Genomic DNA, 19144 nt, shown 5'->3' with positions numbered 1-19144 from the left:
AGGGCTGGGCCGGATCTAAGGTGGCACCAGGAAGCTCTGCAGCCAGAGTCCTTGTGCCTTCACTCGCTGCCCTCCCCTCTGCAGATCAGCTCCCCTCTCCTCTGCACCATTCTCTTTTCCCTGCCAGATTCGCTCCCATGTGCTCTGCCTTTCTGCCTTGGAGCTTCTGCTTAGCCCTCGTTTTTGCAGGTGCCCCTAGCAACCCTTCTCTAAGTCAGGGCCTTCCAGCTGGACTTCCCTGTTAGCTGCCTCATCCCCTGGGTATTGCTACCCCAAATTCTTTCCCAGAGAAGTGGTCGGATGGTCCTGCTCACCTCTTCACACCAGGACCAGCCTCGTTCTGCTCACTGCCTGTTCATCCCAGTGGTGAGTGACGCAGTCAATTCAAGCCACTATAACAAGAATACTACAAACTAGGAGGCTTACACAAGCGAAACCTACTTCTCACTGTTCTGGAGGCTGGGCAGTCCAAGATCAGGGTGCCGGCAGATCCAGTTCCTGCTGAGAGCCCTCCTCCTGGTTTGCAGACTGCCATCTTACTGTAAACCCACCTGGCAGAGAGAGAAAAGCAAGCTCTCCTGCCTGTTTTCATAAGGGCACGAAACCCATGGTGAGGACTCCACCTTCCTGACCTAATTCCCTCCTTAAGGCCTCACCTCCTAACACCATCATGTTGGAGGTTAGAATTTCAACCTCTGAATTTTGAGGGGACATAACCATTCAGTCCATAGCAGTGAGGGAAGGATCTCCTGCCCTAAATAGTGGAAGCCGACCAAACAGATGGCATCTAACACTGAACGGATGAGACTGACAGTCGTTTCTTAGTCATATACCCACAGTCTGGAGGAGGAGGACACCACATAGGATACAGGTGTCCTCAACCCCCATGGGGGTTATACCTGTGGGCGAGTGAACCAGCAAGGACTGTGGAATGCAGGCGCTGTAGTAACAAGAAGATACAGCGGCCCTGATTCCTGCAGGAGGACGTGATATTGGCTTGTTGGAATAGCTTCCTGGGTTGGCGGGCAGATGGGTTCGTGGAACCCAGTAGGTTGAAAGTTGGGTGGAGTGCAGCTGGTCCAGTGGACAGAGGAACTAGCGAGGCAGGGTGACCATCTGATGAGAACAGGCTCAAAGATTCACAGCAGCACATGAAATTGTAGACCTTACAATACAAGTTTCTGAATCAGCTGTCCCGGTGACAAGTGCCACCTCGGGAGGAAGGCGGAGTGTGGAGCAGGGCCACACACGCTACTCAACGTGGCAGCCCAGATATCAGGACTAACATGGCAAGTGGGAGAGTGAAATGGAGAGCAGCACGATACTTGGAAACCCAATGGGATAGCTTCCTAGAAGCAGCTTGTATTTGATTTCTGTATCAGCCTGTGCTATGACCAGAGATCCAACACTGGGAAAAAATAAAATTCTCCCCTAATTTGCTGCTTGGACTTATGAGTAAGCACAAAATATTTCTTAGTGAAAATGTAGAATTATCTCTTGCCTGCAGTAGCCACACCGGCTTGCCCGTCTTCTCTGCCCTGACACACCCACGCCCTCAGACCTCAGCAGGCTCTGGAACTGGCCCGCAAATGCTCCTGCATGGACACGATCACTGCCTGCCCATCCCTTATCCATTGCCATCATTTAAAAATCCCATTTGTCCCATGTTTCTTCAAGTTTACTCTTAATGCCTCTGCCCTAAGCCTGATCCCCTTGCACCCAGAACACCACCTGCTGGTCACAGTCATTAAAGGAAGATGTCCTATCCCTAGGACCCTACTGAGGGCCCTAATGAGGACCTAAGGAAAGGAGGGCGTTCTGCTGAGCCCACCCCTGCACTCACACTACATCCTCCCTGCTCCCCCCTTTGCTCTCCTCCTGGAAGGCACAGCCCCTGCCCTGGATCCCTGCCTTGGCCACCGGATCAGGGTTTGGACCTGATACCCATGAGCAGGGTCTTCGTGAAGAGTGGGAAACGTTGCCAAGTCTCCCCCTCAGGAGTAAAGCCAGGCAAGAGAAGATTGTCCAGTGAACATCGGAGAGGAAAGACCACCAAGAGGGGTGTGACATTGCAGAGCTCACTCTCCTTTATTTCAATAAAAACCAGGGGTAAATACTGCTTATATTTTGTGGCATTTCCAGGGCTGGGTCTTCTCTACCCCTTGTCATTTTTGAACCCCCAACTGGGATGCCCCAGAACTTTATGTCCAGCAGAGCAGAAGGTCCTGCCGGCACATTCATCTGTACATCCAGGATTAAATATGCTCACAGGGGTAAAACATGGTTTACCCAGGCAGCATTTTATTCTAATGAAGTTTGCAGGTGAACTCTCTAGGGACAGAGGACCACTTCCTCTGTACCTAAAGGGCAGAGAGGAAATGCAGCCCGAAGAGGATGTGCGGGAGGTGAGGCAGAGGGGCTGGGCTGGGTGGAGGCCTGCAGAAGACAGAGCTGGACCACGGAGTCTGCCTAGTGAGGTGGAGCGAGAGGGAACGTGGATACCGATCCAGCTCTAAAGGGGGCTTGTTTCCACGTCAGCCCCTGACCTGACCCAGTTGCCCCCATCTCAGAGAAGAAGGGGCTCAAACATCAGGAGATGTGGATGATAGAGAGGGCAGTAGGGTCATGGCCTGGACAGGGTCACCAAGTACAGAGCTCTTCCCACTGAGAAGAACTCGGCCCCCATAGGCAGGCAACTGGGAATTCTATGGGATCGACTGGAAAAGCTCTAAACATCGGTATCAGGAGAATTGTTTGGGTGGTCTGGAGCAACTTTCATGTGATAAAACAGGCTTTTCTGAAAGGACAGGGAACCCCAAGTTCCTGATCACCTTACTGAGGCTGTTGGAACTTCTAAATCCTCTCCGCCTTCCTCTCCCTTCCCAAGATCTCCCTTCCATTCCAGCTGCCTCTATGGGGTCGGAGAATTCCCAGCCAAAGCAGATGAACTCCAGGATGCCTCTGGGATAATTCTGAAGCCAGGAAAATGAAGGTGCAAAGTCACCCTGGAATTGGAAGAAAGGGGCATTTTCTTGAGTTTGACAAGCATTGGAGCTCAATGTGCGAGCTTGGGGCCAGTCCTGTCATGGTTCCGACAGGATGTAGGGCCGTTTACAGATGAAAAAGAGCTTATTGTCACAGGAGGCATCATTCCATGACTGAAGCGAGGACATCTTTATATTGGCACAGTGTTCATTGTTCCCAAAATTGTTGGGCTCACCTGGAATCCAGAACCTACCAAAGGAAAAAACAAAGAAAAACTTTGTTTCCAACGAAGAAATGAGTGGCTTCATACCCAGCTATGATCCTGGGTGATAGCATCACGTTTTTGCTCCCATGCCTGAGAGGAAGGGGACTGGTGAGCTGTCAACCTCAAAACCTGCAATCACTCCCCCAAGTTAGGGCCAAGCCAGCCCACCGCTCTCAAGGCCCTACGCAAACCCACATTGCAAAGCCTGAGACTTAGAACAGGGGCCCTGCTGAGGCTGGGTGGAAAGCCATGCTGCCAAACCCCAGAAGCCATAGAGAGGCCACGGATTTGTCCCCAGTCCCATGAGCAATGAGTAGCAGAGAACAGGGAAGAACCACAAACCCTGTAGTCACCCCATCCTTTGTGCCCTGGCCCTGGCCTAGGAAAATCAGGCTGGAAAGGAGGCTCTGGGGCTTACCGTGCACTCTGGACCTTGTCAAATGGAGTCTTACCTACCCAGTACCAATCCCCCTCACTCCCGGCTTTGGTCAGGCCGACCCAGTAGAAAAGTCCACCTTGTACAGAAACTCCTGTAGGGAAGGAGAAGGAGTGAGACATCGCCACGACTCACAGCTGGAACATCTGTCTCTCTGGGTGGCCTTCACCTGTCCTCAGTGACAGCTCCATGGACACACCACACACTGACCTCTCTCAAGCCCCTTCCTCTCCCTACCCAGAGTCCATCTTCCAAATTCTGATTTGTCTTTACCCCACAACTAACAGACACAGGACTCAGGCCTTTCGGCCCCTCAGGAAGCAGGTGTTAAGCACAAGAAAGACTCAGCTAAACCCCAGAGCAGGGACCCCAGGAGAAGGGCCTAGATCATAATAACTAAACGTAGTGAGCACTTAATATGCATCTACTCAGCTCTTCTCTGAAGCAGGACTATTATCATGTGTGTTTCATTGATGAACAGGCTGAGCTAATGAAGTTAAGTAACCTACCCGGGGCTCTAGGGCTAGTTAGGGGCAGGGTTGGGATTCTAGACTGACTCCAGAGCACACATTCTTACTCTACTAGCCCACCTCCCAGATGAAAGGGGCTCGTTCAATATTCTGCTGACCAGGTAGGAGATTTCTTGGGTTACGTAGTGTTTTTAATGCTATACACAAATGCTTTTGTTTTCTGGGCCCATGGAAAGATTGTACCTCCAGCCCTCTCTGAAGCTGGGACTACTGCATCGTTTGCTTTGGTCAGTGAAGTATGAGCAGAAATGATGTCTGTTATTTCCAGGCAGAAGCTTAAGAGCCAACATGTTCTCTTTCTCTGCTTCAGCAATTGTGGAAACATACGTTGAGATGAAGTCTCTTTTGGCGTAGGTCCTTGAGTAACCACAATGGGCAGAACCCCTTGCAGGCCTTTGTTGGACATGCAGTGTAACTGAGAAGTAATCCCCCACTCTCAGGTCACTGATATTTGGGGATTTTTGTCACTGCACCATACTCCTGCCCATCCTGCCTGAAACAGCTATTAATACACCCCCTTCCGAGAGCCCATCAGAACAGCACACCTGTTCACTCTCTGAGGCCACCGAGGTCGGGTGTGAATCCCTGGACATACAGAACTGCTGGGCACTGTACCAGGTCTTTGGGATTTGAGAAAAGTAATAAAAATTCTCCTTGAAGTACTTCCAACCTTGAGAAATCATCTGCAGAACGTCATCTGGAGAACAAGGTGAAAGATGAACACTGGGGTCCCTGTTTCCTCTGGGTGCTGGCTGCAGGTGGCTCTCGAGTGGGGTTGCAGAGACAGCAGTGGATGGAGCTGGGCTCTGGGGTCCTGGGGTCCTTGTGTGGGGCTCAGGGACACTGTCCGACCTGCTGAAAGTCTGGCTGAGAGTGGTAGAGTCTCTGGGTTAAGATAGGGGAGAGTTAGAGACATTGATCAAGAATCTGTCTATCCCCCGAGAGGGAAGCAATTCTCTGTCGACCATCACAAGGGGCTGAGCCCCCCAGCTTTGGGGAAGGAACTCAATGGATAAATAGCTAGGTGTGGGCCAGGACAGAGACTCCCTAATGCCTTCATACTCTGTGCCTTGGTGTGAGAGCCCATGCTGGCTCCTGGTCCCTTCTCTCCTGAACAGCCCCTAAGTCCTCCAAGCCCACTGCTGAGCCCTTGCTTCTTAACTGTCCAACCATGCCTGCCCGGTTCCTCTTCCCCTTCCTTCCACACACACCAGCCTGACGGCCTCATGCTTGAGGCTGTTAAGGCCCCACGGGCCACTGGTCAGCTTGCAACATTCTTTTCTGAGTCACTTACTTTGCCGCTTGAGCAACTTGCTGATGTTCTCCAAACTGCTCTGGAGTCCCCGGACCTTTGCATTTAAAGAACTGGCTTTATCCAAATCTCTTTTTAACACTGGAATTTGGGCATTTAAATCATTGACCTCCTCCCATCTTCTTGTTAACATCTGGATCTGTGCATCGGCTTCCCTCACACCGGCTTCCAACTTCCCGATCTGAGAACGCGCATGATCCAGGCTGGCATTCACCATCCGGACCTGGATGCTGCTTGCCTCCACACCACCTCTATTCCTCTTGATCTCAGAACCCAGAGTGCTGATGTTGTCCACACGGCCTTTCAGCAACTGGGCATTGGTCTTTACATCTGATATTGTGTGCATAAACCAGGGATCTGGATTTGAGAAAGTCAAGAGGTCAGCCAAGGGGATTGCCAGGGACTGGGAGTGTTGTCAGGGTGATAAAAGGAAGGGAAAGGAGGGGATAGGCTCAAGCTACCCAAAGACCTGTTGCTTACCCTCCATTCATTTGTAATGTACTCATTCAACAAACACGCGCGATGGGCACTGAGTGCTGGCCAGGAACTCTTGGAGATGCAGATAATGCAAAGACTAATAAAACACAGACTCTGTTGGAGGACCTCACAGGCAAGCAGAAGTGGGGATTAGTACCCAGTCCTAAATTTTCTTTGTGTGTTCAGGGCACAAAGGATGCCCTAGTTACCTGCTTGTTGCATCCCCGGGCTCCATCACCCACTTTCCAGCTCTCTCCCCTGCAGTGACATCAGATAGGGCAGCACGCTTCCCACATCTGCCCACGGGCCCCCTGTGGCCAGGATGGGAGCCAGCCAGGCAGGACAGACTTCCAATCTGAAAGTGACTTTTCCTCCAGAGAATACGGAAAGAGGGAATTATGAAACAATTTCTCCCCTTCCCTTGTCCCACCCACTGTCACTCTCTGTTCAGGTCACAGGCTTGCATGTTAGATAGGAGACCAATGATGAACCAAGAGGAAACTCTGCTCAGAGGCTCTGAGTCTGAGACCAACTTTGTCCCAAAGCCTTGAAGGGAGAAGACACATGTTCCCTTCCCCTGCTGTCTGGAGACCTGGTGGGAGGGAGAAGGCTCTGCTAGCAGAGAACATGAGGGGCTGGGCAACGCAAAAGAGGAGGAAAGATAAGTCACACATCCGGTGAACAAGTAGGAAGCCTCCCTTGATGTGACCTTAGCAGGAATGGGAAGAAGAATGAAGAAAGCATGAAGGGGTCCTGGTAAGAATGGTGAACCAGGAGATCTCTCTGCTCATTGGCAGATTCTCCACCTCGTCGGTTGGGGCTGAGGACACAGTTGGAAGTCCTTCTTTTGTGGGGTCAGGAAACAGTTTGCTCACTGCTAAGGGCTGCCCACAAGGCTCCAAATAAAAGGGACACAGCTCAGGGGGCGGGGTGGGGATGACATGGGATGAAGAAATGGGTGAATGTTTCCTGCGGACAAAAGAGCATATCCTTGAGCACAAGCATGCAAATGCTGATCCCAATCAGGAAAATCTCCCTGGAATCAGGAAGGAGAGAGGAGCAGCTCATCTTACTGGGGACAGGGGACCCCCATGAATGCACCTGGAAAGAGGAGAAATGAGACGAATGGAAAAGCCAGAAGTGGGAGACACAATTGGACAGCAGGAAGGAGAGGGTCTGGACGTTGAGGGAGCTGGCTGTGGAGAAGGACAAAACTGGGACAATAAAACCTGAGGACTTACAGAGAGTGGCCTACAGCAGGTTGGAGGAGGTCAGGCCCAGCGTCAAGATGATGAGTGTAGCCTGGACCGTGAGAGGCTTCCTCAGAACCAGACACGGGCCAGTCCTGGGAGGAGGCTCTACCAGAAGAAGAAGAGAACATTTGTTGAAGGACCCGCCAACAGCAGAACACAGAGCAGCAAGCAGATTCTGAGCAGAGGCTGGTGCTTGCCTCGGGGCCAGAGGGAGATATTCTGCTTATCCACAGTGAAGTGCACATCTGGGACCTCGCTCTCAGCAGCCTTCATTCTGCACGCTCACCCCTGCAGCACACGTGCTTCCAGCTGGCTGGCTCTCCAAGGACCTTTTATCTAGAAGAAACGGGAAGTGAGTCCCACAGGAGGTGGTCATATCATCCCAAAGTTCCCCATTCCTGGCTTAGGCACCTTGCCTGGCCACAGCCACAGGTCAATCCTCTCTGCAAAGTTCTGAGCTCTCAGGAAGAGGCCATTTGTCTTCTCCAGGGGCCTGTTACACAGACACTTTAACCCTATTGTCCCAGCGCTACTCTAGTTCTTTTATAAGACTCCCTTCATCCGTCGTCCATCTATGCGTGCATTCATCCCACAGATACATACTGAGTGCCTCCTAAGTACCAGGCCCTGTGCAAGGACTTCCTTCATCCGTCGTCCATCTATGCGTGCATTCATCCCACAGATACATACTGGGCCTCCTAAGTACCAGGCCCTGTGCAAGGACTAGTTATGGCTAACTCATAGTCTGTCCTCCAGCAGCTCACAGTCTGGTAGGAAAGACCGACCAGAGCAAATAAATTACAATACAGTGTGATGAGCGTAACAGTAGAAGAATATGCACCATTCAAAGGAAGCACAAAGATGGAATAATGGTAAAAAGTTCCAGGGAGAAGGATTAGCATATTTAGAAGCATGGGGGCATAAGACAGCATGGAGGTCCGTTTGGTGGTGTTGGAATGTAAAGTATGTGACAGGAGTGGGAAGGGCATGGGGCTAGAGGCACCTGGGGTCATATTAAGAAGCTTGAACTTTGACTTATGGGTGATATGGAGCCAACGAAGGCCTTCGGGTAGGAGAGAGACAAGGACAGGGACATTGAAGAAAGTTCACTCTGATAGTAGTGAGGAACATCGAATAGGATGTGGGAAGCCTAGAAGCAAGGAGACCAATAAGAAGACCACCGCAATAAAATACTTGCTGTTATTAAGGCATCTTAGATGATACAGCATCCCTTTACAAAAGTGGGGCTTGGAGATTCAACATGTAAGTGTAAGATGTGGGTTCTCCTCCCTGCTTCCTGCACTTGTGAGCTTCTCAAAGTGGGAAGGCTCAGCGCCATCAGGCCAGGAACTGCTCCTTCATATGTGGGAGAAGCCAAGGGCAAATAGGAGCTGATGTGGGGCTCAGTGAAGGACTAAGTTCTCTCCTGGGAAGCTTCTTATGCTTTGAAGAAGTCTGCCACATCTGAGAAACCTGGTACATAACAGATTCTAAAATATTACTTGGAAGATAAGAAAGAGAAGATGGAAGAGAGGAGAGGAGAGAGGGAGGGAAAAGGAAGGGAGTTGGTCCAGATTAGATGGATGGATGGTTGGCTGGCTGGCTGGCTGGCCGGCTGGCTAAATAGATGGGAAATCAGTGGATGGAAGAGTTGATGGCTGATCATTTCTCAACCCTGAAACCTACAGTCTGTGGATCGGGATCTGTCTTCCAGAAGCTACTGCTTCTTTCTAGCAGTTCTCATTCATTTCCACAGCAAAGACATGAGAGAATTGTGATTTATACCTTACCCAAAAATGCATGACAATTCTGGCCACAGGACGAGAAAGCTGGCCCAGCCTTGCTGAATCTGGGCCAGTGGATCTGGATGACAGTGCGGCGTCAGGGACAAGGGTTGGAAATAAATGAGGAAGGCCAAGGAAATAGCCACCTCTCCTTGCAGGCGCTTCTGCTACTTTTATATCTGAGAGGATCCCACCTCCCTACTCAGCCCGCTATACTTACGAGTCCCTTGCTGCTCTCTCTCCAGGTGGGCTGGGCCTCAGACTGGAGCTGCTCCTCTCACTGGATGAGGACTGACCCAGAGGGGAGTCTTCACCACAATTCCCACATGGTGGGAAAGAAGCTGGGCCACAGGGGTGGTGTCCCTTTCACCCTATCTCATCTCCTCCCTACCCACATTCTGTCTGTAGTTTCCAGGACTGCTACCTCTTCTAACCTTTAACATTAGTTAATCCCCCAAACCGAAGGCCTCACACTAACTCACTGCCTATCTCTGAACACTTATGACTATACCCACTCTCTTCAGGCTGCTCATTTGGTTGCAGAACCTTGGTTCCACCAGTGTTCAGAAGGGGTTAGAATGTTCTGCTTCTGGGCTATCATGTTTGGTACCCAGTCAAATCCCAGAGTCATCTCAGCCCTTCTGCTCCTGGCTTCTGGCCCTACATCTACAACCTGTTATAGTCCAGGGCCTGGGGTAGAGAAGAAGCCAAGTTACTCAAGGCTCTGGTAGAAGGGGCTTTGGGGATCCTGGTCCCCTCCTGAGGCATGTGAGGGACAGAAGCTGCCACACAACATGACCTGGAGTGTGTGGCCTCTTCCCTGTCAAAGAGTTGATTTTCCCAAACCTCTGCTGGTTTGTAGCATGAGGTACTGATGAAATGCCTATATGCCCTCTCACTGGTCCCAGGAAAGGATCCAGAGGCTGCACCAAGCTGGAGCCCACTGCGTAAGAAGGGTTAGGCTTGGGGGGGCGTGTCTACTCTGAGTGATGGAAATGGGAGCCTCACATAGATATTCTGCTGATCCAGCATGAGGAAGCTAAGCAAGAAGCAACCGAAATCCTGGACTGTGGGCCCACTGAGGTTTTAGAGATGGTGGATGTAAAAGTCCCAGCCATGAGGAGTTTCATTTCCCACTTGGCAGGGAAGGAATGAGTCACGAGCTCTTTTCCTAAGGCTGTGCTCACCTATCTGCAGGTATTGACTGAGCACATCTCCCGTGCATCCCTCTGGGGGTCTTTCTGGCCCCTGACCTGACAGCCTGGGAGGAAAAAAGACAGAGAAGGAGGCAGGTGCCTCAGCCATACTCTCCTGCCAGGAAAATGGGAGGTTCTCCTGGACACTCAGGCAAGTCCAGCTCTTCCAAACAGAGGAGGAACTTTGGGCCAGACTTGGAGTGACCAAAAATCACTGCTGTGATAAGAGGAAGGGAAGTTCATGCTCATCTCTCTGTTTTCCCACTCGCCATGCCCCTGGGGCTCGAAGACCTTCTTTGGAGAAGGGTGGAGGAAGGAAACAGGCCACTTCTCCCCTTCTCTGGTCAGGACTCTCCTTCTGCTTGGGGGTGGACCATGGACACAATCAGCGGGAGTGGAGAGGAGACCTAGGCTGCTTGAAATGCCCCAGGAGGGCCAAGACTCATCTCCAAGGAGAGGAATCCAGGTCCCTCCAGTCAAGGAAATTAGAGTGGACAACACACCGGGAGAGGGGGTGGGGAGGAGAAGGGGGACGCAGAGAGGGGAGAATGGCTATGACGTGAGAAAGAAGACACTGTGACAGCTGGTCAGCCTTGTCCACAGCCTCAGAGAGGACCCTTGTGTGTAATGTGATGCCAGGTTTGACCAGCAGACCCCAGATAATCAAGGGATCCCAGGCTACCCTCTAGGAATGTGTCCTGGCAACAGGGGCGAGGGCAGAGAAACCAACAGGAAAGCAATTCTCGGTGGGACCGCTCATCCTTGCATTCCTCTGGGACACCCACTGTGCACCAGATGCAAGGAGAAAGACAGCTAGAGACTGCCTGCAGAAATAGTGTTCCTCTTATTGAAAACATGGGCATCTCCCAAGACTCTCCCAAGACTCTCCCAAGACTGAAAAGGACCAAGAACCAAGGACACTGCAGGGGGCCTCTCCAGGTCTCCCTTGACCTTGGGAAAAGGTTCCTCTTTTTCAGGACATTATGTAGGGGCAGGTTTCTCTGGAACAATGACAATGGGCCAGACCTCAGTGAACAGGCCATTACATCTGGTGGCATCATAAGCAGGGTGGTGTGGATATGGGTGAGTCGCCTGGCTATATGGAAGGATCACTGTGTTTCAAGCTGCTTTGAACCATCCAAGTCAAAGAGCTCTTGCCTGTGACCTTAGCAGGAAAGGCAGATTCATGTCAGGAAAGTAACAAAGGACTCTTGGGAAAAGTATGCCTAGTTTCTTTTTAAATCTTTTATTTCTTTATTATATCACTAATGATGATATTCATTATAGAAAAAAATCCAGGTAAGCAAAAAGAAAAAAAAAACTATCTACCACCAAAAAAAAGCTGTACACAGTCTTTCTTCCTAACTACGTCCTTGTAGGTACATGTGCATGTGCGTGTGTGTACGTCTGTACATAGATCCACAGCTATACCTAACTACGTGCATGTATTTATAGAAGTATCTAACGGGACAGCTCCTGCTTATTTTCCTCAGCATCCTTCCCATCCCCATTTCTGATATCAAGAGTCCCCTTCCTTTGGGAAATGACTCCCCCTTTTTAGCCCCCACATTGCTTGGTTCAGAGCATCAGCATGTTGGGTTCCTATCACATCACATCACATCACTCTGACACAGAGTCTTCTGCCTTCTGTTTCTATTTTTAAGGACCTTTATATTGGGCCCAACCAGATAATCCAGGATAATTTCCCTATCTTAAAGCCAGCTGATTATCAAACTTAATTCCACTTTGCCATGCCATGTAAATACTCTCAGGCTCTGGGGATTAGAATGTGTACATCTTTGGGGCCATTATTCTGCCTACCATATTAAGTTAGGGTAGCCTTAATAGAACCATTCAGAAAGCTTGGTATATATCCCTAGAATTTGAGAGATAAAGAATCTGGTACTTGACACATGAAAGAAAGGTCTAAGGCCTTCAGTAGGTGAATGGATGAATAAACTGGTACACACCCAGATAACAGAATATTATTCAGCACTAAAAAGAAATGAGCTATCAAGCCATGAAAGGACATGGAAGAACCTTAAATGCATATTATTAAGTTAAAGAAGCCAATTTGAATAGGCTACATACTATATGGTTCGAACTATACGACATTCTGGAAAAGGCAAACTAGGGACACAGTAAAAAGATCAGTAGTCGCCCAGAGATAACAGGGGAGGGAGGGAGGGATGGGTGGAGCACAGAGGATTTTCAGGGCAGTGAAACTATTCTGTATGATGCTGTACTAGTGAGTACCTATCATTATACATTGGTCAAAATCCATAAAATGTACAAGAGTGAACCCAAATGTGAACTACGGGCTTTGAGTGAGAATGGTATGTCGGTGTGGGTTCATCAGCTGTAACAAAGGGACTGCTCTGGTGGGGGGATGTTGACAGTGGAGGAGGCTGGGGGAAGGCTGGGCAGGGGCTGTATGAGAACTCTCTATACTTTGTTTAATTTTACTTGGAACTTAAAACTGCTCTAAAAAATAGTGTATTTAAAGTGAATGGGGAGGGTATGTGCTATGGTGAACGCTGTGAATTGTGTAAGACTGATGAATCACAGACCTGTACAAATAATATATTATATGTTAAAAAAATAATAATAATAAAAATAAAGTGAATGGGGGAGGGGCGCCTGGGTGGCTCAGTCGTTAAGCGTCTGCCTTTGGCTCAGGTCATGATCCCAGGGTCCTGGGATCGAGCCCCGCATCAGGCTCCCTGCTCCTCGGGAAGCCTGCTTCTCCCTCTCCCACTCCCCCTGCTTGTGTTCCCTCTCTTGCTGTGTCTCTCTCTGTCAAATATATAAATAAAAATCTTAAAAAAAAAATCTTAAAAGAAAATGAACATTTAGGATATGCTCCACCTATGGGTGGCGAATACCAGATTTCAACTGTCCCTATCAAGGAAGACCTTCCTGTCACCTGGAATAAAGTACAGTTTGGGGGTGGGGTGGGTAGGAGTGAGGAGGAGAGAAGGGAGGGGAATAAGACAAAAAGTCAAGCCCTCCCTCCACCATCTCATGCTTCTGTGACTGAGCCTGGCCTGGGCAAGGCGAGAAACGCTAGTTTGATGAGGGTGTGCACTTTTGTGATTATCTGACCAGACTTGGGGGGTATATTAATGTGATCAGGAAAGCTATAAGAGCTGCGGGAGGTTCCATGCAGGCGTGCGGAGGAACAAGAAAGGAGAGCAGGTTAGAAGGGGAAATGATGGGAAATCATAAAGGTGCTGTCTAACCGTCCAGCTCATCCAGGAAGCCGGTTACTGAAGGCTAGTTAACTTTTAGGAGGTCCCAGAGCGCTAGGGACCACAGACCCAACATGGGGCGGGAACCACAGGCTCTCCGGGCACCCTGCAGCCCCAGCCGCTCTGCTCCCAGTCAGACAAAACTTGGGTAACAGTGGAGAGCTGCCGGTTATGGTCTTGAACAGAGAAAAGGACAAGAGGTGAAATTAAGTGAGCCTCAGCCTTTGTGGGGAAGAGATGTCATGAAACACCCAGAAGAGCATCCCCAGAATCAAAACTGTCCCCTTAACCACACCGGTCAGGAGTTAGCACTAGTCACTGACCAAGGAGAAACTGAAGAACTGATGTGGACCACAGTGTCACCCGTGGCACATATTTCATAATTCATTAATCCATTTTTCACACTGCTCTCGGCCAGGGTCCCCTCCCCCAGAAGGGCAGGGGGAGGGCTGGAAGGAGAGCTAACCCTTCACCTCCAGGCGCACTGCATAAATAACTTGTATAATCATCACTTAGTCCTTGAGCACAGGGATCTGGCTTGGCAACTTGAGTCAAGTTCCTAATGCCCAGTGTAAGGAAAACCCAGCCAGTGTCCAGTTCTCTCTTAATGCGACTTCTGTGACGCACGTGCTACGCAAATCTGCGCCCAAACCCACAAAAAAAGAACAAGACCTCTGAAAACCCCAAGTCCCACAATAATATCTCCAATGCCACAACAGGGCTTTCTGTCCTCTGCAAACTAAAACCACTAAGCCAATAAGTTTCAAAATCCCAACCTATGCCCACACTCTAACAAATCATAACACCATTCACTTCATACCCCGATGCTGTGTATGGTTCCCTCCAACTTTCTTCTTCAACTTTAACAATAGGTTTCTCTTTCCAAATATTTCGATTTTGCTCTTTTTCAGCAAGTAATGAGATAACTGCTCTCAGCCACCATTTCATGCTTTTAGTTTATTTTCCCAGCTTACTATGTACGAACTTCTTTCCCCAACTTAAGCTCTCCAGCTGGCCCTTTAACTGGGTCAGTCTCCCTAACTGGAACCTTAAACTTCCTTTGCCTCCCCATGTTCCCTATAAATGTCCCTGCTCCCTACAGCTGCAGCTTTCATCCAGGACCCTTAGGATGAGCGTCTTCCATCCTATCTCTACTGGGAATATCCCCACAGAAATGCATGGTATTGCGTCACATTCATTCACTCCAGCATCCATTTACCCATCCAGTGAAATTTATCAAGTACTCACTGTGTGCCATGTCAAGCTCTATGCCTAGATGTTGGGAATTCCTCCTTGAACAAAACAGCCATGGTTCCTGCCCTGCAGCAGAGTGCAATTCTCTCTGGATAATTCTTGGCATTCCACCTGTTTTCTTGCAAGGAAAATAAAGTGTATCTACGATTAAGCCTAAAGCAACAATAAAAAAAAATTGCAGTTTAAAATGGTGTAAAATATGACATTTTCCCAAACTATTCCTATTTAAAACACAGTACAGAGATACAGAGGCGCCTGGGTGGCTCAGTCGGTTGAGTGCCTGACTCTTGGTTTCGGCTCAGGTCACGATCTCATGGGTCGTGGGATCAAGCCCTGTGTCTGGCTCTGTGCTCAGTGGGGAGTCTGCTTGAAGATTCTCTCCCTCTGCCCCTCCTCTCTCTCTCTCTCTAAAATAAATAAATAAATCTTTAAATAAAATAAAATAAAACAGTACAGAAATACAGCTCCATGCTTTCATTCCCTGCAAGTAAACCTTTCTCCTAATATATCTGACTCTCACCCACATGAGAACTATATGCTCACAGAGCCCCCTTCCCTGGGTGGGGTGGTAGAGAATGAGAGCTACATGTCTAGGACACAGTGCAGTGGTCCTCAACTCCTGGAACACGTTTGTAAAAAATGCCAGTGCCACACCCCCCAAAATTCTGACTTATTTGGTGTGGGTTGGGGCTCAGGCATCAGCATCTTTAATAACCCTTGAGTGAGTCCTACATGCAGTCAAGGTTGAAAACCATCAATCCAGTGGAAAAATCTGAGTCCTGGCATGGAATCCTGGCTCTTCCATACACTGGTTGGGTGGATGATTTATTTAGGGGAATAGTTCATTCCCCAGAAATAGCTGGCCTTATAAAACAGTGGACTTGAGCACTGAAGAGTCCATTGCAGTAGCAGCTAGTAGACAATGCCTTGAAACACTGGGAGCTGCTCTGCAGCATGTAGCATCTGCTTTAAAATAGGGCTATTTCTTCCCCCAAAATACATGGATCTAGAGTATTTATACCAAGGAGTATAATTAGGTAGTATCTCTCACACTGACATATGATGACCCATCCTCAATGGTATTACCTCATTTCTGAAAGTCTGGATCTGCTGACTTAGGGTACCCAGAGGAGGAATATTTCTACCAGAGAACCCAACAATGATTCCCCCAAATTAGGAGCTGGGACTGCTATCAGGCTATTTCAAACATCTCATGCCACTGGAAAAACAGGTTTTTTAAAAAAGATCATAGGTTTGGCAATGTCTCAGACTGGGTTTTCCAAAAGCAGACACTGAGATGGAATTTGGTATACAGGATTTTTTGTGAAGAACCAACATCTGTGGAAGGGAGTAGGAGAAGACAGGATTGGGCAGAGAGATAAGCTGAACTGTTGAAATTTAGTACAGGACCAGCAAACTTCAGTCAGCCCCATGAGGAGTTCTGGAGCATAAATGACCCACCAGACTTGTCCTATGTTAGGCTAAAATGTCCATACCTAATTGACCCTGCAAGGCTCCCTGAAGGAGCTAATAGCTGGAGACCATCTGCTTACAGCGCCCCCAACAAACAGTTTAGATAACAAGCTTTTCTTTGAAGGGAATCTGGGAAATGTATCTCTATGTCTACCATGTTGGATGGTTGATCCTGACAATAAGGGAAGAAGGTTCACTGACACACAGATGGGATGTGGTAGGTATCCTCTAAGATGGTCCCCAGTGATTTCTGCCTCCTGGTATTCATGCCCTTGTGATCTTGGAAGAATGGCCCTCCCCCAACAATTGCACCTTCAGATGAGACAACAGTCACAGCCAACAGCCTGAATGCAACCTCATGAGAGACTTTGAGTCGAGGCACCCAGCTAAGCCACATCTGGATTCCTAGCCCACAAACCCTGAGGTAATGAATGTCTGTTGTTAAAGCCACTAAGTTTGGGGGTAATTTGTTAGGCAGCAATAGATGACTAATACAGGGAGCAGGGAGGATTATGACTGGAACTCAAGCAATAGATACCCAGGGGTATCTTCTAGTTCAACCTGTAAAGTTTGGCATTCTTAACAAATGGGATGGCCAACAGAGTAAGATAGCTCAGAAACAAAGGTCTGACTCATCCCACCAAGTAAAGAACATAGGCAGTTGACATGCTGACTGAAGAGCAAAGGAAGACAGAATAAACGGCTACGGAGGGTGGTCATGTGGCCTCATGAACTTTGCAGAAACAAGGGTTAAAGCCACTATACCTGTATTTACCTGTCATGTATCTTTTTTTAAATTTAATTTCATTTTTCTTTCTTTTTCCTCTCACTTACATTGGATACCCAGATGAGATCATGACAGAACTAAAGAGGACAATACATCACTCAGTGATGCTGGGCTTGGAGCTGGTTGCAATAACTCAAAAGACAGTGGGTTGTCTACTCTTGGAAAGAAGATGGGTCTGGATAGCATATAGCTGCACTAGGTCAGGTAAAAGCAGCTTGAGGAAGTGCCAGGATGAGGAAAAGGGTGTATATGAGCATTGGGCTATAGAAATACTTGTCTCTTTGTCCAGGATAGCAGTACCCTTCTTAATAAAGAGAAATCTCAAAATCAGTGGTAGATAGGACCACAACTCTGAGTCAAAAGACAAAAGAGGTTGGACATTTCTTTTTCCCAGCTTCCTGGCACATTACCCAGGCTCAGGCAATCAGATGTCACCATCTGCATGACTGAGACAATAATGCACTGCCTCAGGGATATCTGAGAGTCTTCAAGGGACATGTTGGGAGTCTTCTCTGATGTCCTCCTTTCCTTGGTCCTGCCCCATTTTCCAAGACTTCACATTGAGTCTGAAAACAAGTGGTTACCTTCCCAATAAATTTCTTTCATGCTTAAATTATGCAGACATGGGCTTGTTGTTTCAATCAAGAACCCCAATTGATATACCCACAGAGCTATCTCCTTTCCTATTAAGATTGATCCAGTTTTCCCACAGTGTGTTAAATGGAACACTAGTCCAGAAGTATGCTCAAAATGGGTTCAAAGGTTAAATAAGTTTGGTAAACAGTCCATGCTGTATGTCTTTCTTGAAGATTCAAGGTAACTGTGCGCATTTTAAAGGTTCTGAGAAGTCCTGTGTTACGAAAATCTGTTTAATATTATTTATAACAGGGGTTCCATTACCATTTTTCTTTTACACTTAATGGATGATACATCTCACTCTGAGAAACACTGTCCTGAAGCCAAAAAAAGGAAGATTCAGAGGCAGAATACAGTTCCTTCAGATTTCTAAGTTCTAGTTTGTTTGCTCTACGAGATCTTGCCACTTCCCCAGTTGAACCACACAAAGCATCATCACCCCCTTCCAAAGAGGCAATGCTACCCACAGAATATCAACACCATTCTGTTGAGTAATATGTACCTTCCTCATTAATTTCACATACTTTTTTGACATTAATTGTTTTCTTCTCAGGTCTGTTAAAGGCCTCTCTGTTCTGTTTTATTAACCTTACAATTATTTTAATATTACCAAACTAATAATTGCTTTACCAAACATCTTAAAATATGGCAGATCCCCCTTGTTAACCATTTTTTAAATAAAATTTTCTCTTTTTTTAAGATTTTATTTATTTATTTGACAGAGAGAGACACAGTGAGAGAGGGAACACAAGCAGGGGGAGTGGGAGAGGGAGAAGCAGGTTTTCCGTCCAGCAGAGGGCCCGATGTGGGGCTTGATCTCAGGACCCTGGGATCATGACCTGAGCTGAAGGCAGATGCTTAACGACTGAGCCACTCAGGCGCCCCTAAATAAAATTTTCTTAGCGATTCTTAACTTGTTCTTTCAAATTACCTTTTGGCAAGTTACAAAAACAAAGTCCTATTGCAATTTTACATAAAGTTTAATTTTAGTAAATTTAGTAATTTTAGTAAAGCTGTAAAATAATTTAGGATGATTTGACATCCTTAATATAGTCTTCACATCTAGATCCACATGATGTCTGTTTCCATTATATCTGTCAATCTATACTTTTTAGTTTCCTTCATGCAGGCCTCAGCCTTTTTTCTTTTCAAGGGAAGAAGATAAGGTTATTATTTGTAGATGATATAATGTTTTAGCTATGAAATCTGAAAGAACCATCTGGATGAGTTATTTAAATTGATAAGAGAGTTCAATAATCATATGGACAAAACAATCCACATGAATAACTTTCCTGGGTACACAAAACAACCCATTAAAACTATGAATATATAGAGACATAGGGAGGATTCCAGATATATTTAGGAGCAGAATTAACAGGACCTGGTAATGGGTTTGGTGTTGTTTGTGGGTCCCCTTCTGCCCCCCGATCACTCTCCAGAAAGAACCATGTTGGATCATACCATCTCATTTCAATTTTAGAGTCCAAATTTTATGTCTAGAGGAC

The 19144-nt window shown here is 47.8% G+C and overlaps 1 protein-coding gene across 1 annotated transcript; it reads right to left on the bottom strand.

Moving 5' to 3' along the window:
• Nucleotides 1–2867: 2867 nt before the first annotated feature.
• CD207 (CD207 molecule) lies at nt 2868–14793 on the bottom strand. The gene is given in 8 exon segments (XM_032410236.1): nt 2868–3234; nt 3669–3765; nt 3768–3780; nt 4762–4913; nt 5511–5885; nt 7247–7363; nt 7456–7594; nt 14738–14793. Coding segments are annotated over 7 exon segments (981 nt in total). The 5' UTR covers nt 7532–7594; nt 14738–14793; the 3' UTR covers nt 2868–3083.
• Between the last annotated feature and the right edge of the window lie 4351 nt (nt 14794–19144).

Source organism: Phoca vitulina, unplaced genomic scaffold (assembly GCF_004348235.1).
Source record: "Phoca vitulina isolate PV1807 unplaced genomic scaffold, GSC_HSeal_1.0 scaffold12, whole genome shotgun sequence".
In the NCBI taxonomy this organism is placed as follows: Eukaryota; Metazoa; Chordata; class Mammalia; order Carnivora; family Phocidae; genus Phoca; species Phoca vitulina.
The sequence above is the reverse complement of the archived record's forward strand: the minus strand, read 5'-3'. Positions and strand labels throughout refer to the sequence as shown.